Raw genomic sequence first — 21,641 nt, forward strand, 5'->3', positions numbered from 1 at the left:
GCCTTCTAAAGGACGAGAGATGGAGTAGAGCTGACTCGTGATGAAATGACAAAGTATCGTTTCAGAAAAGATGGCAAAAAACACATTTTGATCATTAATGAAGCCAATAAGGAAGACACTGGACGATACGGAGTGGAAACTAATGGCGGATCTTGTGAAGCTGACCTTGTAATTGAAGGTACTTTTCTGTCTACGAATGCTTGATTATTGTCTTGATTTATAAACTCAAACTTGTTGATGTCATACATTTTGCAGATAAGAAGCTAGAAGTTCTGCAGGGAATCGCTGACTTGACTGTAAAAGCAGCTGAACAAGCTGTCTTCAAATGTGAGGTTTCAGATGAAAAAGTGACTGGCCGGTGGCTTAAAAATGGAGTGGAGATCCGACCAAGCAAACGCATCACAATGAGCCATAAGGGCAGGTAAAAAGCTCTATGCATATAGATACATTTTATCTGCTTTTCTCCCGTCAGGAATTCTGTTGTCTTCTACAGTTTGACCACTAATGGCAGCTATTTTCCACTTTAACAATTGTGCTGCAGTTTCACTCCTTACCACTGGAGGCTGCTGTTGGTTTCTACAATTGCTCTTTTCCAAGTTGGCGGATTCTGAATATATAGAATCCATCTTGTTTCCTGTTTGGGCCTACTTAAAGCCGCATGGATCTCTCACTCATTGCTTGAGCATTATGTCTAGCTGTTAGCTTAGCTTCAGTTTCCAGCTCCTGAATATTGTTACCCAGCCTGTTCTAATTTATCTACGGAGTATTTCTTACAACTCTTTGCTATCTCCAGGAACTTCTACTACCATTTGCTGTTCCTGCTTGTGCTCCTTCAGCCACTGGTTTCCAGCAGAACTACGCCAGTATCGTAACATCCCCCATAGGTCAATCATGTATCCTCCCTATTCTACCAAAGATTTGCAGCCATCTTTTATAACTAACAAGAATGGGTGGAGACTCCGGTCCTCTTTTTGACCTCCTTTGAATTATTGTCCTTGAAAAAAACAGATTAGTGACTAGACTTCATGATGCCTAAGACCGAAAGTGATGAATTTCCATATGGACAAGGGAACATTATTGTTTAGATCAGTAGGAGATGTCATACAGAAAATGACTCCAGACATGTTATTTGGCATGATATATGTGTTCTTTTGTTCTAGTATGTAAAGGGAATAAGTCAGCAGGTTTTTGCTGTGTAAACTGAGAGCAGCATGATATTGGTGCTTAGACCCTGATTCTAGCCATGTGTCCCTTACTAGGCTGTGTGTTGCTCTTTCAATACAATCAGTGTTTTGTTAGCAGGAGATTATCATTACAGGACTAGGTGTCTTGTGACTCCTGGTCCAACCATGTCTCCATCACTGATTAGCAGCTTTCTGTCAATATTCATTGTACATAGAAAGCAGCCAATCAGTGGTATGGGCGGGGTTATACACAGCTCGACATTCTGAGATCTACTAGATCTGCAGCAGAGAAAACTGTGATTGTATCACTACTGTTGAAGTGATACATCACTGGAGTTAGGGTTTCTGTACCCATATCATACTGCTTTTAGATGGGGAAGCAAAAACTTGGTGACAAATTCCCTTTAAAGGCCCCAACACATTAGAAAATAGTCAACCACATCTACAGATTTTGACAGGATCAGCCATCTATCTAATTATTACAGAGCAATGTCAGCTCTTTACCAACAGATGATGTTGGATTTTAATTTCCAATTCTCTTATTCTCCAGTTAGATAATATGCCACAACATTCAAAACACATTTATGCTCAATGAACCAAGTGACCATGTTTATGTGAAAGTCGGAAGAGATAGCATATTAGGCATATTGGCTTTACCAAATGAAGGACCAGTCACCTTGGCCTGAGCTTAGGCATTTAGACACATGTTTCGGGGTATATTGTATTCTAAAGATTATAAAGATCCATTTCATTTTTCCTCTTTAAGAAAGATATTTGCTCTGCCATACCTGTCCATTATTATGTCCTTACAGAATCCATAAGTTGGTGATTGATGATGTCAAACCAGAAGATGAAGCTGACTACACCTTTGTCCCTGATGGATATGCTTTGTCTCTCTCCGCCAAACTCAACTTCCTTGGTAAAGAATAACTAACTAGTAACCAACTTGAAACCCTTTAATTTTTTTTTATAAGTTTATACAATTTTTTGAATGCTGAAAATGTCAATTTTCCATGGAATATAGTACTTATTATTATTATTATTGTTATTAGTTAATTCAATAAGTGATATAAGCCAAAGCCATAAGTTATAGTAAAATACCGTAAAGAAAGTTAATTATGGACGAGTCATAACACAAATATATAAATCTATATCTTTTTTCTTTTTTCCAGAGGTCAAAATTGAATATGTTCCACTGGAAGGTAAGACCAAAATACGTATTCTGTTTTTTAAAGCTTAATCCTTTCTCAATTGTTTATAGGATTGTGCATGGATATGCCACAAATATACAAGATAGGACAACCTCTTTTAGTTGTAGAATTTTTGCCTCTACTAAAATAATCTGTAAGTCGTTTATTTGGCTTTATTTAGATTACTATTTAATAAAGAAAAGGCTCAAAACATTAATAATTTCCTAATTTGCAAAAAAGATAGTTAAAGTACATTTACAATTAAATATTATCATGAACAAGCATTCCTTGAGAACAGTCCTCGATAATCTTTCAGTGTAAACAGGCTGCTAAACATCCGATGTTCGAGCAAAATGATATTTTGCTGAACAAAAGTTTATCTTTCTCAGCAGCACATTGTCCTAAGTAAATGGGACATGCGCTGCCGAGAATAATTGAGGTACAGTTCAATCCGCATCATTTACCATGGTCTGCCCATAATAATATAATATGCCCATGTGAACAAGTTATTGAACATTGGCCGATCAGTAAATATTTATCGACCAGCGGTCCTTTAGTGCTACCAGTCAGTCCATCTAAATAGACCTTTTGGCTTTATTAACATCTGCCATAAATGAAAGACACAAATCCATGTCTGAACTGTCATAGGCCAGATCACAACAAGACCCAATAGACCGCTTTGACCTCTAATGGGGTACTGCCCTTTTTTTTCCAAAGTGCCAGCAAGGGTAAGGTGAATTAATTCTTATCTAGCATTTAGAAAAAAAATTGAAACATTTTAATCCAAAAAATTATTGATTAGGATTAATGTATGAAACATTAGTAAATTTATTTCCGTATCTTTATTTTTTCAAGAACCACCCAAAATCCATCTTGACTGCAGTGGAGAAAAACCTCTCAACACCATCATAGTTGTGGCAGGAAACAAGTTACGTTTTGATGTCCCAATTACTGGAGAACCTGCACCAACTGTTACTTGGTTTAAGGAAGATGTGGTAAGATCCTTACTATTGTTAATTGAATGAAGAATGGATCAGGGAACTCATTCGAAACCCTATGTTCCCATTACTTGGTTTAGACCACGGCCCCACTATCAGTATTCGGTCAGTATTTTTACTCAGGAGTGGGAGCCAAAACCAGGTGAGGAACAATCAGAGAAAAAGTATAATAGAAACAAGTCACCAATTCTGCATTTATCACCCACTCCTGGTTTTGGCTCCCACTCCTGAGAAAAAATATTAACCAAATACTGACCAAATAGTGATGGTGGGGCCGTGGCCTTAATGTGACGCTGATTCGTCAGCTTGATTTGTGTTACTAGTGGAAAAGGTCTAGAAGTTAGAGATAATTGATAACGATATAAGAAGGAACATGGCTGGATTGATATCACAGAACCTGTCATTTTCCTGTAGCGAAGGAATGGTCAAACTCTTGGAATTTGAGATTTATTTTTTGTTCCTCCCAGGTAAAGCAGATGAGGTACAGACACACGTGACACATGGGGATGCTGCTACACATTTTTTTGCATGGGCTCATTTCAGATGCTTTCGTTTTAGTGATAGAAGCCACAGCTATTTTTTTTTTAAGTTTGTCTTCTTCTCATGACTACTTTACTCAACCCCTTCTTTCTATTCTTTGCTACAGAGTATATTAGATGTAAGATATCGTGTAGCAAGGTTCAATCTTTGAATTTTACATGATTCATGCTGAATGTTTTACTAGAAAAAAGAAAATCAGGAAGCAGATTCCAACTTCTATAGGGTATCCGTAAGTGATGGCACCCATATACATTAGACTAATGTTGACCAAACCCACCAATATCTAATGGTTCGGCCAATGATGGTCAAAGAAGATGTCAATCAGGTATTTCCAATTTTGGGCTGCCGATCACATTGTTCTGCCTGGAATAAGCTGCTAGTCAACGTGTCGATCAACGGCTTTTTCACAGAGAAGAAAGGAGCGCTTGGCCGATCAACGCTCCTGTGTATGGGAGAGTCGGCTCAGATGATTATCAACCGAATGATTGGCTATAGCATGGTATGGCTAACAACCATCTAATGTGTATGGCCGGCCTTAGAGTCTGGTTATCTAGTCCCCTCCAATTTTATCACTAGTGCTGCTATGGATGTTCTTAGTGGTCACAAAGCCTCCAACACATTTCCTTCCCTGAGGTTTTTGTAGGTTTCCATGCATAAATATTTCTTACTGTATTGCAGAAAGTTGGTTTCTAGATTGAAAAATTGCATTTGCATTAATAATTTTGACCCAACAAGAAGATTTTTTCGGTGTTGGGAGATGCTTGACCCATGAGTTATGTAAAGTACCACACAAGTCTCAGTCATTTAATAATGACATGTTCTGGTATTCACATGGATCACATTCACAACCCTGAAGTCAAAGTCTATAACCTGCATCATGCGACAAGGCCTATTGGATTGTTGGAAGATGCTATTGGAGAATAAAATCTACAGATGATGTATAGGACTAATTACCATTGTATTTTTTACATTTTTTTAAATGTCATTTTACACAGGAGTTTACTGAAATTGATGGAAGAGTACGTATTGATGCAAAGCCTGATTTAAGCAGCTTTGTTATAGAAGGAGCAAAGCGAGAAGATGAGGGCAACTATAAAATTGTTGTGACCAATCCTTCTGGAGAAGATGCTGCTTCACTATATGTCAAAGTTGTAGGTAAGTAAAGACACACTGTCATGTTGATATACAATTTCACCAGATGGGTTCTCCAGTTTGGAAAACTAATTTTCATAAGTCCCATTAGGGATTTCTATGGTTATTTAGGATTCTTATCTCTCACTTTGGAGGACCGGTCTTATTTAATGGTTTACGAGGGTTGATCCTATTGACAGACTGCCTTAAAATAAGTTCTGTGTCTTGAGGGAAACTAAACAGTTACTACCAGGTTTGCCCACAGATAATAGTTTATCACTGGGTGTCACAACACTTTTTTATCACCTTATTGTCAAGAGACCCTTCTAAGATGTCGGCTACACCCTACACTGGTCTGCCCTAGTGATGTTCCTGTTTACTAATAATTTAAATAAAGAAAAAAACATTATTTTTCCTTACAGACGTTCCTGATCCTCCAGAAAATATAACAATTGTTGGTGTTGGGGAGGACTGGGCAGATGTTGTTTGGGATCCTCCTAAGTATGATGGTGGGCAAGAAATTTTAGGTAAGAATTTTTTTTTCTCTTTAATGTAAAAATATTTCATACTTTTTTATCAAGTCTGTTCAAGCGATTTTTTAAGATGGAGGATTGTAATAATCTTCAACTCTATATTTTTGCTTTGTGACTTTGTCCAACCAGGGTTTTTTTTAATAAAAATTAGATAACCTACCAGAGCCGTAAGGCTATGTGCCCACGAAGCAGAAATGCTCCGGATTTTTTCTGCATCTCCCTGGCAGGAAAAATGCATGCGGATTTTACATGCGTTTTTCCTGCCAGGTAGAAGCGTTTGTCAAGCGTTTTTGCATGCATTTTCGCATGCGGGTTATCAAGCTCTTTTCCAAGCGATTTTAGCATCACTTGGAAAAGTGCTTCACAACTTGGTCACATTATATAAATCCATGCAACCGGCATGGATTTATATAGTGTGACCAAGTTAATAATTAAAAAAAGAATAAAAATGGTAAAATGGAAAAATCGTAAAAAAACAAAACAAACCCATTATACTTACCTTCTGATGGCCCTCGGTCTTCTCTCCGGTGCGTCCAGTGTCTTGGGCGGCTCGCGGTGGTGTAAAAGGACCTTCTATAATGTCATTTAGTCATGTATCATGTCACACGACCTCCGACGTCAGCGGTCGCGTGACCTGTCACTTGACTAAATGACGTCATGGAAGGTCCTTTTACACCATCGCGAGCCGCGAGGGAGCCAGGACGCACCGGAGAGAAGACCGGGGGCCATCAGAAGGTAAGTATAATGCATATTTTTTATTTTAATTTTTTTTTTTAACAGGTACTATGGTACCTAGGTCTGGATGAGAGTCTCCTCTTCTCCAGACCCGGGCACCATTCGCACATTGAATCGATTAATATCCGCATGTGCACATGTAATCATGCAGATATTAAACGATTCAATGCAAGTCAATGGCGGCAATTACGCCACGTTTCCGCAAAAATAATGGACATGCTGCGGATTTTTCCACAATGATAATCCGCAGCAGAAATTTCCGCAGCATGTGCACAGCACATGTGGATTATCATTTGGGACCATGGGGCACGTATTACCAAGTGTTTTTTAAGCGTTTTCGCTGAGGAAATTCCGCGGCAAAAACGCTTGAAAAATGCATAGTGGGCACGCAGTCTAAAACACAATTTCCATTTTTTCTTTAGGTATAATTAAATGTCCCCACCGATTTAGATGGAATGAAAGAAATTTAGAAATATTTTGACCTATCATTGGACTAAAATGCTACATCTGTGCTCCTTACTAATCAGTTTTTACAAACTTATTGTCATGATTGCCCTCTTTGTCATCCCGCCAAGCTGGCCAAATACACGAGATATGTGTTGACAAAGTACTCAATGGATCTACAGGTATCTCTTCTTACTAAACATGGCAGCAGATGTGTGAAGGATCTAAAGCCCTCCACACATTTTAGATAGATGCTGGCTATACAGTGGTTCGGCCGATAGCTATCTTGCCTGACTTCTCCCATTCACACGAGCGCTTACTATTCCGAGCTCTCCTGTGTTCTCTAGTAGAGAGCCACTGCTAGACATCTCTGGTGGCAGCTTATCTCTTAGAGCAGTGTTTCCCAACTCCAGTCCTCAAGGCCCACCAACGAATTATTGCCTGTGCAGGTGATGTAATTATCACCTGTGGAATACTAAGGAAATCCGAACAACATGATATGTTGGTGGGCCTTGAGGACTGGAGTTGGGGAACACTGTCAAAGAGAACAAAAGGATTGTTCATGCCGGATCCTTATCTCTTCCAACTTCATCAAATGGGATCAACGCTGGGAGACCCCATACACATTAGACTGTCGACTGAATTTATCGATATTGGTCGGTTCAGCAGATGTTTTTTAATGTGCATGGGGGCCATTAGGCTTCCCCACAAATTAGATCTTTGGTCAATCTGCAGTTGGCAAACATTAACCAAATGTTAATGACTAGTAGAGATGAGCGTTGTTCTACTCGAACTGTTCGCCAATCTCAAATTCGAGCTGTTTTGGGCGGTGTTCGAGCCGTTCGGCGAACACGAACAATTTGAGAAAAATTCGGCTGTTCGAGGTTATGTTCGATAACTGTTCGTGCACCAAAATCATAACTGGATTTTTTCTCAGTAATGATGAAAATTAATGTTAATACGCAGTTTGAGTGTACAGCGGGGTGGGGGGAGGGGCAGGGGATGGATCTCTGCAGGAACAATGAAGATCTCCATTTTTTTTTTCTCTTTCCCGCATTTACAGTGGGGAGGTGCAATCTGTCAGCCTATCAGCAGCGCACACACGGAGCGAAGTGCTTTTTTTCACACAAGCAAGGGCATGTGTCATTGGCAGTGTATGTCACATGTCCTTGCCCTATAAGACCAAGCCATTTTCCCCGTCGCCACCATTTTCTCACTGCTGCAGCTGCGTGTTAGACGGCACCGCTGTTGCTGTGTGCGCTATACCTTGTTAATTTCAAGCCAATTTTCGCATAAATCTACAGATAGCTTGGAAGTAGGGAATAGTTGTGATTGCAGTCCTTTTAAGGACTAGGTTACAGCATTTCCTACGACTTTTATCAGGCAGGTCTGTGCTCTTAAATAGATAGATTGTGGGAGTAAAGACTAATTGTAATTGGAGTCCTTTTCAGGACTAGGTTACATCAGTTCCTATCAGTTTTTGCCAGGCAGGTCTGTGCCAGTGCTGTGCAAGTTTTTTTCACAGCATTTGGCTGAATCTAGCAAAGCTAATCCTTTTTGGCCTATTGCAGAGTGTGTTAGTCAGTGGAGTAGCCTATCTGTGTTGCAAGATATACCACCTGTGTATAGAATACCAATTTTTTTACTGCACCTAGTGAAGTAAAATCTTTTGGGCATAGCATCATTCTATTAGTCCATCTATACTGACCTCCATCAGGTTGCAAATTGAATATAATTATTTTCTGCATCTAGCTCTGAAAAAATATTGGGCTTCTAGCTGTGTGTGGGACTTGTTGTATTAGTCCATCTATACTGACCTCCATCAGGTTGCAAACTGAATATATTTTTTTCTGCATCTACCTCTGAAAAAATATTGGGCTTCTAGCTGTGTGTGGGACTTGTTCTATTAATCCATCTATACAGACCTCCATCAGGTTGCAAACTGAATATATTTTTTTCTGCATCTACCTCTGAAAAAATATTGGGCTTCTAGCTGTGTGTGGGACTTGTTGTATTAGTCCATCTATACTGACCTCCATCAGGTTGCAAACTGAATATATTTTTTTCTGCATCTACCTCTGAAAAAATATTGGGCTTCTAGCTGTGTGTGGGACTTGTTCTATTAATCCATCTATACAGACCTCCATCAGGTTGCAAACTGAATATATTTTTTTCTGCATCTACCTCTGAAAAAAAAGGGCTTCTAGCTGTGTGTGGGACTTGTTGTATTAGTCCATCTATACTGACCTACATCAGGTTGCAAACTGAATATATTTTTTTCTGCATCTACCTCTGAAAAAATATTGGGCTTCTAGCTGTGTGTGGGACTTGTTCTATTAATCCATCTATACAGACCTCCATCAGGTTGCAAACTGAATATATTTTTTTCTGCATCTACCTCTGAAAAAATATGTGGCCTTCTAGCAGTGTGTGGGACTTTCTCTATTAGTCCATCAATACTGACCTCCATCAGGTTGCAAACTGAATATAATTTTTTTCTGCATTTAGCTCTGAAAAAATATTTGGCCTTCTAGCAGTGTGTGGGACTTTCTCTATTAGTCCATCTATACTGACCTCCATCAGGTTGCAAATTAAAAATAATTTTTATCTGCATCTACAGTACCTCTGAAAAAATATTTGGGCTTCTAGCTGTGTGTGAGACTTGTTCTATTAGTCCATCTATACTGACCTCCATCAGGTTGCAAATTGAATATAATTTTTATCTGCATCTAGCTCTGAAAAAATATTTGGCCTTCTAGCAGTGTGTGGGACTTTCTCTATTAGTCCATCTATACTGACCTCCATCAGGTTGCAAATTAAAAATAATTTTTATCTGCATCTACCTCTGAAAAAATATTTGGGCTTCTAGCTGTGTGTGGGACTTGTTCTATTACTCCATCTATACTGACCTCCATCAGGTTGCAAACTGAATATATTTTTTTCTGCATCGACCTCTGAAAAAATATTGGGCTTCTAGCTGTGTGTGGGACTTGTTGTATTAGTCCATCTATACTGACCTCCATCAGGTTGCAAATTAAAAATAATTTTTATCTGCATCTACCTCTGAAAAAATATTTGGGCTTCTAGCTGTGTGTGGGACTTGTTCTATTACTCCATCTATACTGACCTCCATCAGGTTGCAAACTGAATATATTTTTTTCTGCATCTACCTCTGAAAAAATATTGGGCTTCTAGCTGTGTGTGGGACTTGTTGTATTAGTCCATCTATACTGACCTCCATCAGGTTGCAAATTGAATATAATTTTTATCTGCATCTAGCTCTGAAAAAATATTTGGCCTTCTAGCAGTGTGTGGGACTTTCTCTATTAGTCCATCTATACTGACCTCCATCAGGTTGCAAATTAAAAATAATTTTTATCTGCATCTAGCTCTGAAAAAATATTTGGCCTTCTAGCAGTGTGTGGGACTTTCTCTATTAGTCCATCTATACTGACCTCCATCAGGTTGCAAATTAAAAATAATTTTTATCTGCATCTACCTCTGAAAAAATATTTGGGCTTCTAGCTGTGTGTGGGACTTGTTCTATTAATCCATCTATACAGACCTCAATCAGGTTGCAAACTGAATATAATTTTTTTCTGCATCTAGCTCTGAAAAAATATGTGGCCTTCTAGCAGTGTGTGGGACTTGTTCTATTAGTCCACCTATACTGACCTCCATCAGGTTGCAAATTCAAAATAATTTTTTGTCTGCATCTAGCTCTGAAAAAATATTTGGCCTTCTAGCAGTGTGTGGGACTTTCTCTATTAGTCCATCTATACTGACCTCCATCAGGTTGCAAACTGAATATATTTTTTTTCTGCATCTACCTCTGAAAAAATATTTGGCTTGTAGCTGTGTGTGGGACTTGTTCTATTAATCCATCTATACAGACCTCCATCAGGTTGCAAACTGAATAAAAAATTTTTCTGCATCTACCTCTGAAAAAATATTTGGGCTTCTAGCTGTGTGTGGGACTTGTTCTATTAGTCCATCTATACTGACCTCCATCAGGTTGCAAATTGAATATAATTTTTTTCTGCATCTAACCCAGCCAATAGTTTTGGCCTAATACCACAGTTTGGCCACTCAGCTCTGCTCGGTTCCCATCCATTGTTTTTTTGTGCAAACAACTCCAGAGTTGTGAATTAGTTAACCACCAAAATGAGTGGAAAAAGGCCTGCTGCTGGTGGAAAGGGGAATAGGCGTGTTGGGAATGGGAAAAAAGGTTGTGTCCGTGGGGTAGGTGTTAAAGCAACAGTAACATCTGCAGAAGAAAGACCATCTTCCAGCCAAACTAAAATGTCTACTTCTTTTAGCGGACAATGTGATAAGATCCCTTTCTTACGGCCACGCCAATCGCTACAAATTCCAGATGAGGCACAAAAACAGCAGGTGCTTCAACGGATATCAAGTGCTCCTTTAAGTGGGCTCTCCTCCACATCAACTTCAACATCACAAATACTCCAGTCCTCAAAGGTGTCACCCCAATCGCACTTGCTTCCTCACAGCTCCCAAATCTCCAGCTGCCCTTCTGAGTATGAGGTAGAACAGATGGTTGAGTCTGCAGAGCTATTTACTCATACTATAGCCTGGGAATCAGAGGTCGACTCCAGCGCTTCTGTGAATCCAGACGAGGAAATGATCTGCACTGATGCCCAGAATCTTTATGAGTCGGATCCAGGACCAGACGCAGAAGGTTCTGACCATAATGTAGACCCTCATTCCCAAACTGTAACTCCTGTTGGTGGAGACAATGAGGAAGACGATGATAAGACTCAAATACCTGATTGGAGCGACAACTTTAGTTTTTTGTCAGGGCAGGAACAGGTTGGCTCTGAGGACGACGGGTGTGATAACACACAGGGTGATGATGATGAGGTTGGAGATCCCACTTACTGTCAACCCACAGTCAGCCAAGAGATAAGGTCAGCAGAGGAGGTGGAGGAAGATGCTAGTGACGACGAGGTCAGGTTGCGCCTTCCTGGACAGAGACGTAGTACTGGAAGCACGTCAACAACTGCATCCTCAAACACAACTCTGCCTCTCACCACAAGTCGTGGTGGCTCTTCAGGTCGCATGGGTGCTAAGCCTTGCATAGCCTGGGCATATTTTCAGATCGATAAAGATGACCCAACTCGTGTTATCTGTAACATTTGTCAGCAAAAGCTAAGTAGAGGCCAAAAAATACATAGTTTGAGTACTTCATGCATGAACCGGCACATGGACATGAAGCATAAGTTGCAGTGGGAAGCTCAGTGTGCTACAATGCGGCCTAGCCGGCCGGGCCAACCACCGTCTGCCATATCTTGTGCATCCGCGGCCTCTTCATCCTCTGTGACTGGGGGGACAGCAGTCACACCTGGTTTGGGGCGCAGACCTGCCACCTCTTTACCCGCAACAGCCAGCGTGATTGGCAGGTCATCATTTTCTTTGGAGGTGGTAACACCAGCTGGTGTTGAGCGCTGTCCGACATCGATAGCACCACCTTTGGATCAAGGCAACCTAACATGTCCGCCTGCATCTTCCTCACAGACCGGCAGTTTGCCGGGGACACCCTTATCAACCCCGTCTAAGCACAATAGCCAGCCCTCGGTCCCTCAGATGTGGACAAGTAAAAGACCATTTCCTCCTAGCCATGAGAAAGCTAAGAGGTTGAATTTCACCATCTGCAAGCTCTTGGCTACAGAAATGCTGCTTTTCCGCCTGGTGGACACAGAGGATTTTCGAGACCTTATGTCCGTCGCAGTGCCCCAGTACCAGATGCCCAGTCGGCACTACTTCTCAAAGAAAGGTGTGCCTGCGCTCCACCAGCATGTCGCACACAACATCACCGCTTCTTTGAGAAACTCTGTGTGTGACAGGGTGCATTTCACCACAGACACTTGGACGAGTAGGCATGGACAAGGGCGTTACATGTCGCTGACTGGGCACTGGGTAACTATGGTGACAGCAGGACAAGGGGCTGCTGTCCAAGTCTTGCCGTCCCCACGAGTTGTGCGTCAATCCTCTTTGTGTCAAAGTTCCTCCACTGCTTCTGCCTCCTCAACCTCCTCTCGGTCTTCCACCTGCACCCAAAGCCTGTCTGGTCATGCCACAAGCTTTCTAACTGCGCAGAAGGGATCCTGCACACCTCCTTACTATGCTGGCAGTAGGGCTCAACGTCATCAGGCGGTTTTTACATTGAAATGTCTGGGAAATGTGAGTCACACAGCTGAGGAGTTGTGGTCAGCTCTGGAGAACCAATTTCATGAATGGTTGTCTCCACTGGACCTGAAACCAGGGAAGGCCGTGTGCGACAATGCTGCAAACCTGGGTGCGGCCCTTCGCCGGGGCAATGTCACACACGTGCCTTGTATGGCTCACGTGTTGTACCTGGTTGTCCAGCAATTTTTAGCCCACTATCCCAGACTAGATGGCCTTCTGCAGAGGGCACGGTCGCTGTGTGCTCACTTCCGCCGTTCGCATCCCGCAGCTCAGCGACTTACATCTCTACAGAAGTCGTTGGGCCTGCCACTTCACCGGCTAAAATGCGATGTGCCTACCCGGTGGAATTCAACTCTGCACATGTTGCAGCGACTGTGGCAGCAACGACAAGCCCTGGTGCAATACGTTCTGACGTATAGCCTGGGCCAACGAGATCCAGAGGTGGGGCAAATCACGCTGGAGGAGTGGTCTCAGATCAGGGACCTATGCACCCTTCTGCACAGTTTTGAAATGGCGACGAAGATGTTTAGTGCTGACGATGCCATTATCAGCATGACTATTCCGGTGATTTACATGCTGGAGCACATGTTAAACAGAATTCGGAGTCAGGTGGTGGCACAAGAGGAGGTGGAGGAAGTAGAGGAGGAGGAGTTGTATGCGGAAGGGCTAACATCTGCAAGGTCCAGACGGTCGGCAGCACCAAGGCGGCAGGCATGTGAGGGTGGGGGAGATGGTTTTACCAGGGCGCATGGTAGCAGCCAAACTAGTGAGGAAGGTGCAGGAGCCCAGGAAGAAGTGGAGGACGAACTGATGGAAGACTCATCAGATGAGGGAGACCTTGATCACATTTCTGTTGTGCGAGGTTGGGGGGAGAGGACAGAGGAAGGAAGCATGATTGTTACCTCGCCACCAACACAACAGGGACTTGGTGCTCCTGAATGCGCAACACACATGAGTGCCTTCTTGCTGCACTACCTGCAACATGACCCTCGAATTGTGAGAATTAGAAATAATCCTGACTACTGGGTTGCCACACTGTTAGATCCCCGGTACAAAAGTAAATTTGCAGAAATTATTCTTGCCATAGAAAGGGATGCACGCATGCAGGAGTATCAGCAGAGACTGTTGCAGAATCTTACATGTGCTTTTCCACAAAATACCAGTGGTGCACATAGTGAATCTCACAGTTCCAACTTGCCAACCGTGGGACCGTCAAGTGTTCAGCACTCAAACCGTAACAGAACCACAGTATCTGCTGGTAACATCAATTTTGCGTAATCATTTCACCACTTTTTTAGCCCATCCTTTGCAAGGCCACAGGAGACAAGAAGTCTGACACATAGTCAACGCCTAGAGACGATGGTACAGGAGTATCTCCAAGTAAACATTGAAGCCATGACTGTGTCACTGGACGCTTGCTCTTTTTGGGCTTCCAATCTGGATAAATGGCCGGAGCTAGCCACTTACGCCTTGGAGATCTTGTCATGCCCCGCAGCCAGCGTTCTGTCTGAACGTGTGTTCAGCGCTGCTGGTGGTGTGCTGACAGATAAGCGCACGCGGCTCTCCACTGATAATGTAGACAGACTCACGCTCATAAAGATGAACAAATCATGGATCCGAAACGACTTTTCTACCCGTGTGTCATCCTGGGGAGAGTAAAAGCTTGATGATTGGTTAAAATCACCCTACCAACCGTTTTAAGCTTTCAAATTACTAATCATGTTTATCTGTATCTTGGCTGGAAAATAATTTGGGCTTTGTAGCAGTGTGCAGCACTGATTCTATTAGGCAATCTATAATAAGCTCCACCAGATTTAAAATTACTAATCATGTTTATCTGTATCTTGACTGGAAAATAATTTGGGCTTTGTAGCAGTGTGCAGCACTGATCCTATTAGGCCATCTATACTAAAGCTTCACCAGATTTAAAATTAATAATAATTTTTAGCTGCATCTAGCCCGGAAAATAATTTTGGGGCTCCGAGATGCGCAAGACACATAAGTGCCTTCTTGCTGCACTACCTGCAGCATGACCCTCATATTGTCAGAATTCGAAGTAATCATGACTACTCGGTTGCCACACTCTTAGATCCCCCAAACTTTTCGATCAACCTTTTCATTTTAATAAAGACCAAAAAAATGGTCATTTTTGAAATTATAAGCATTAGCAGGTTGTTAGAAACTGAAATCAAACAGTTTTCAACTCAAAACTTTATTCTAGGTGATGTTACATTTTCACGTAGGACCCCTTGTTCGAAAGGAGCTTCTGAACTCTCTCGTCCATTGAATTTGTCAGGTTTTGGATGGTTTCTGCTTCAATTGTTTTGCATGAGGACAGAATACCCTCCCAGAGCTGTTGCTTAGATGTGAACTGCCTCCCGCCATCATAGACACTCCTTTTAATGATGCTCCAAAGGTTCTGAATGGGGTAGAGGTCAGGGGAGCATGAGGGTCACACCATAAGTTTGTCCCCTTTTATGCCCATATCAGCCAGAGATGCAGATGTTTTATGTGCAGCATGAGATGGTGCATTATCATGCAAAAAAATGATCTTGCTGTGAAATACACGGTTCTTCTTCTTGAACCATGGCAGGAAGTGCTGTTTGAGAAAATCCACATACATTATGGAGTTCATCTTTAGCGCCTTCAGGGATCCTAAAGGGGCCGACAATCTCTCTCCCCATGATTCCAGCCCAAAACATTACTCCACCTCCTCCTTGTTGGCGCTGTAGCCGTGTTTGCGTGGGGTGTCCATCAATCAGCCATCCTCCACTCCATCCATCTGGACCATCGAGCGCTGCACGGCACTCATCCGTGAACAAAACAGTTTTGAAATCAGTCTTCATGTAATGTTTGGCCCACTGGAGCCGTTTCTGCTTGTGTGAAGTGGATAGAGGAGGTCGACAGGATGGCGTATGCACAGCTGCAAACCTCTGAAGGACCCTGCATCTTGTTGTTCGGGGGACGTTGGAGGCACCAGCAGCTTCAAAAACTTGTCTGCTGCTATGACAAGGCTTTTTTGCCGCTGCTCTTTCAACCTGACGTAATTGCCTGTAGGAAAGAGTCCTCAATTTGCCCTTATCAGCACGCACACGTGTGTACTGTGAATCAGCTACATACTTCTTGATTGCCAAGACACTTCATCCTGATCATCGCACAATGTTGATTGTAGTCATGCCTTGACCTAAACACTCCACAATTTGTTGCTTCTCAGCAGCCGACACATCCTTTTTCTTTCCCATTTTGGCCGAAAATGTAGGCTGCTTAATAATGTGAGACAGCCTTCTTAAGTAGTCTTGCCTTTCATTGGACACACCTGCCAAACTAATTAGCACAGGTGTCTGCAATTGCTTACAGTGATATAAAGAGCCCTGACACACATCACCATCAATGAATTTAACTGACAAACAAACAAATTCTTCCCTTATCACTCCTAAACACTTTTTGCATAATAATTTGGAACACAGTGTACATGTGCTTTTCCACAAAACACCAGTGGTTCACATAGTGAATCTTACAGTTCTAACTTGCCAACCGTGGTCTGTATGGAGTTGTTCAATAAAGGGCCCAAAATTAAGATAACATAGATGGGAGAGGTCTCTATGAATAGGAATTCCTAAGTATTTGATACCCTGTGAGGGCCAGGCAAAGGGAAAGTTGGACTGGATGGAATCCTATATGGATTTGGGGAGGGAGACATCGAGGGCCTCAGACTTCGCTGCATTGATTTTAAAATTTGACCATGTAACAAAGTGATCTATTTCAGCCATAACAGCATGGATGGATATATGTGATTGAGTGATATATACTAGGACATCATCAGCAAATAGAGAGCACTTGTACTCGGTGCCTCCCACCACAATCCACCTAATATTGGGGTTATGGCGAATTGATGAGAGCAGGTGCTCCGTCACTAGGATGTATAAGAGAGGGGACAGAGGACATCCCTGCCTTGTCCCATTGGTGATTGTGAAAGGTGATGAAAATGTTCTGATGCACACCCTGGGCCTTGGGACACCCGGAGCCGGACCCTTTTTGGTGGATGCTGGTGGTTGTAGTCTTCGTGGCGGCGACCCGGTTCCGTGGCTCAGGGTGGTCAAACCAGTGGCGGAACTATTTATGTGGTTTTGATGTTTAAATGTCCGACTACGCCACCCATGGATTGCGGTCAGAGTGAACCGCCGCTGCAGGGCAGACCGCTGAGGCTGGTGTTGTGGGTGCAGCAGAGCATAGCATAACTCCCCACGGGAGGAGTATAGCCTCAGAGCAGTGTATGCGGAGGATGGGGGTGATGGTGCAGGGCAGCAGCAGTAACGACACGGAGTCAGTGATGCAGTCCAGGGCCTTTACTCACAGTTCTTATTATCCAGACCACGTCTGCAGGTAACGGCTGCCCACGTTGTACTGATCTCACCAGGTCAGGGGCTCAGACAACTCCCAGATAACTTTGGAGCGCTTCACAGGACCCCCTTTGTGTGTCCTTTGTCTGGCCTTTCTTACCAACCCTTCTGTCCGGCTGCCTCGGGCCTCCTCTTGGTAAACATGGCGCCAGTTTCCCTGACCCTATGTGGTGCCTTCCTAGCGGGTGTAGCGAGGGGCTGCGCCACATAAAATGTCACAGCTTCCTGTTTCTAGCTGAGGGTCGTTTCCTGCCTCCACTAGTTTCGGGGACCGGTCTCCCCCTTTGGCCTGACCCCTCCACGCAGGTGGATTCGGGCGTGCGGTGGCAACTCGCCCGTCCGCACCCCTGGGATCCCTTCGTTCCTCGTTCCTGGAGCCTTCTCCGCTCCTCTTCCTTCCTTCTCCCTCTTCCAGGCCTGGGCCTCTGTTACTAGGCCCGCCTCCGGAGCAGAGCTCATGCAGAGCCCCTGCTCCCTGCCACTTCTGCTCAGACTTCTCTGCACTGAACTAAGATGGTGCCCACCTTTTATACTCCCTTCTCAATGCACCCAGGAACTGCTTCCTCCCTGCTCCTGCACTACAGGGTTCCCCTTCCTCAGTGTTCCCTCCCCCCACTCCAGCCAGGGACAGGGACTGTCGTGCCGATCTCAGGGGCATATTGGTCGCCCTGCCCCACGGCAATGTGGTGTAATGCATGCAGGTGTCGGGTCCTGATCCACACTACATCCTTACCTGAGAGTGAGATATCACACCTCTGGGTGAGGTGCAATACCTCTGTAGCAACCGAGCCCTCAGGGTGCTACAGTTCCATTTATCTTCAGCCTAGGTGACGTATTGCGATACAGGGCCGTGATTTTGGCTATAAAAGGGTCCCCTAGACCCCTACCCCAAGCTTTTTAAGAGAATCATATATGGCGTGCCAGGAGACTCTATGGAATGCTTTCTCAGCATCCAACGAGAGTATCTAATTACAAATTTTTAACTGCATCTAGCCCAGGAAATACTTTGTGCCTAGTAGCAGTGTCTGCTAGTCAGCGGATTATCCCGGCTGTTAAGCAAGCTACACCACCTGTAGTTTGGACACTTAATTTTTTCAAAGGAAATGCTTCGGGACCACGGGATACTCAGTGAAGAGCATCAGGAGGCACCCCAAGGCATAGGGGATGGGACTGGCAGTAGGATGCCTTGCGGTGGACAGCCGAGCTCGATCCTTATAAAAGCTTTTTAACTGCAGCAGCTTTAGTGGATGCTACTGGAGCTGGAATTACGCGGCTGCTGGCATGAGACTTGCCCTCCAATAGATCCTTGTAAATGGATTTAAAGTGTATTCATTCAAATTAGAGAGACAATTTAAATTAAAAAGCTTAGAGCTGCCTCCACCACAGGGGGGCTCGCTCGACCCATCAGCGGACAGGCACCAGTATTGGGAGAGGGGGGCTGGCCGTCAGGGTTCACCGCGGCTCTGGCACAAACCCGGCGACGCGGAGGTGGCACGGGCAGGAGCGGACTGAACGTGTCGGCTTCTCACTTTTTGGATTTTAGAAGGGCATGACATGCCTATATCTGTGTCTCCCCCTCCTTTTACTCCTCCACCTCTTTTCTTTTCGCATGACTATATGTACTTGTCACTTTTCCATGTGTTAGTTGTGTCTTCTGAGCAGTTTGTCAGCTTTTGGACACCTTTGAAGGTGTTTTCTATGTGTTTCTATGTGTTTTTGTTTGCCTGCCATTGGTTTTAACGGTGTTCGAAGGTGTTCGACGAACAGTTCGACGAACAGTTCGGCGAACACAAAGGGTGTTCGACGAACCGAACCGAACTCGAACACTACGGGGGTGGCTCAACACTAATGACTAGCTTCATTTACTTGCATCTACCTAGATGTGCCAATAAACTTTCAATAACTGTTGACCAACTGCTATTCTACTTGACCCTTATACACATTCTAGCTATTGAGCCCGTTGTATGCCCGAGTGGCTAGCATTTTTATTAGTATATGGTCTCCCATGCTGGTATGTGCTGCCCCCATCCTGGTATTTGTGCTGCCCCCAACCTGGTATTTGTGCTCCCCAATCCTGTTCCTCCATCCTGTTATGTGCTGCCCTCATCTCTATCCTGGTATGCATGCACCCCTCACCACTAATCCTTGTATACATGGCACCCCTCACCCCCAATCCTGGTATGCATGGCACCCCTCAGCCCCAATCCTAGTATGCATGGCATCCCTCACCCCCAATCCTGGTATGCATGGCACCCCTCATCCCCAATCCTGGTATGCATAGCACCCCTCATCCCCAATCCTGGTATGCATGGCACCCCTCATCTCCAATCCTGGTATGCATGGCACCCCTCATCCCCAATCCTGGTATGCATGGCACCCCTCATCCCCTATCCTGGTATGCATGGCACCCCTCATCCCCAATCCTGGTATGCATGGCACCCCTCATCCCCAATCCTGGTATGTATGGTACCCAATCCCTCATCCTGGTATGCATTGCTTCCTCATCCCCAATCCTGGTATGCATGGCACTCCTCATCCCTATCCTGGAATGTATGGTACCCCTCATCCTGGTATGCATGGCACCCCTCATCCCCAATCCTGGTATGCATGGCACCCCTCATCCCCAAACCTGGTATGTATGGTACCCAATCCCCAATCCTGGTATGCATGGCAATCCTCATCCCGAATTTGATATAGATGGCACCCCTCATCCCAATCCTGGTATGTATGGCACCCCTCATCCCCCAATCCTGGTATGTATGGTACCCAATCCCTCATCCTGGTATGCATGGCTTCCTCATCCCCATTCCTGGTATGCATCATACCCCTCATCCCCAATCCTGGTATGCATGGCACTCCTCATCCCTATCCTGGTATGTTTGGTACCCCTCATCCTGGTATGCATGGCACCCCATCCCTCATCCTGGGATGCATGGTACCTCGCTTCCCTATCCTGGTATGTATGGTACCCCTCATCCGGGTATGCATGGCACCCCATCCCTCATCCTGGTATGCATGGTACCCCACATGCCTATGCTGGTATATATGGTACCCTACATCCTGGTATACATGGCACCCCTCATCCCAATTCTGGTGTGTATGGCCTCCTCATCCCTCAATCCTGGTATGCATGGTACACCGCATTCCTATCCTGGTATGCATAGTACCCCTCATCCCTATTCTGGTATGCGTGGTACCCCTCATCCTGGTATGCATGGCACCCCATCCCTCATCCTGGTATGCATGGCACCCCATCCCTCACTTTGTTAGGCATGGTACCCCACATCCCTATTCTGGTATGTATGGTACCCCTTATCCTGGTTTACATGACACCCTTCATCCCAATTCTGGTATGTATGGCACCCCTCATCTTCCAATCCTAGTATATATGGCCTCCTCATTCCCTAATCCTGATATGCATGGCACCCAACCCCTCATCCTGCTATGCATGGCACCCCATCCATCATCCTGGTATGCATGGCACCCCACATTCTTATCCTGGTATGCATGGCACCCCTCATCCCCCAATCCTGGTATGCATGGCACCCCTCATCCCCCAATCCTGGTATGCATGGCACCCTTCTCCCCCAATCCTGGTATGCATGGTCCCCTCACCCCCCAATCCTGGTATGCATGGTCCCCTCACCCCCCAGTTCTGGTATGCATGGTCCCCTCACCCTCAATCCTGGTATGCATGGTCCCCTCACCCCCCAATCCTGGTATGCATGGTCCCCTCACCCCTCAATCCTGGTATGCATGGTCCCCTCATCCCCCAATCCTGGTATGTATGGTACCCCTCATCCCCCAATCCTGGTATGTGTGGCCCCCTCATCCCCCAATCCTGAATGTATGGCGCCCCTTATCCCCCAATCCTGGTGTGTATGGTACCCAATCCCTCATCCTGGTATGCATGGCTTCCTCATCCCCAATCCTGGTATGCATGGTACCCCTCATCCCCAATCCTGGTATGCATGGCACTCCTCATCCCTATCCTGGTATGTAAGGTACCCCTCATCCTGGTATGCATGGCACCCCATCCCTCATCCTGGTATGCATGGTACCCCACATCCCTATTCTGGTATGTATGGTACCCCTCATCCAGGTATAAATGGCACCCCTCATCCCAATTGTGGTGTGTATGGCCTCCTCATCCCTTAATCCTGGTATGCATGGTACCCCGCATTCCTATCCTGGTATGCATGGTACCCCTCATCCCTATTCTGGTATGTGTGGTACCCCTCATCCTGGTATGCATGGCACCCCATCCCTCATCCTGATA

General features: G+C 44.5%; 1 protein-coding gene across 1 annotated transcript in view; it reads left to right on the forward strand.

The window, feature by feature from the left end:
• LOC141172357 (myosin-binding protein C, fast-type-like) overlaps positions 1-21,641 on the forward strand; it is a 317,409-nt gene that overhangs the window by 265,874 nt on the left and 29,894 nt on the right. Inside the window, exons 14-20 of the mRNA XM_073656475.1 lie at positions 12-178; positions 256-421; positions 1,997-2,103; positions 2,357-2,386; positions 3,230-3,369; positions 4,908-5,067; positions 5,466-5,570. Coding sequence (XP_073512576.1) covers positions 12-178; positions 256-421; positions 1,997-2,103; positions 2,357-2,386; positions 3,230-3,369; positions 4,908-5,067; positions 5,466-5,570 — 875 coding nt within the window. The remainder of the gene's footprint in view (positions 1-11; positions 179-255; positions 422-1,996; positions 2,104-2,356; positions 2,387-3,229; positions 3,370-4,907; positions 5,068-5,465; positions 5,571-21,641) is intronic.

This window comes from Phyllobates terribilis, unplaced genomic scaffold (assembly GCF_046119375.1).
Source record: "Phyllobates terribilis strain yellow unplaced genomic scaffold, ASM4611937v1 Scaffold_12__6_contigs__length_324123572, whole genome shotgun sequence".
NCBI lineage: Eukaryota > Metazoa > Chordata > Amphibia > Anura > Dendrobatidae > Phyllobates > Phyllobates terribilis.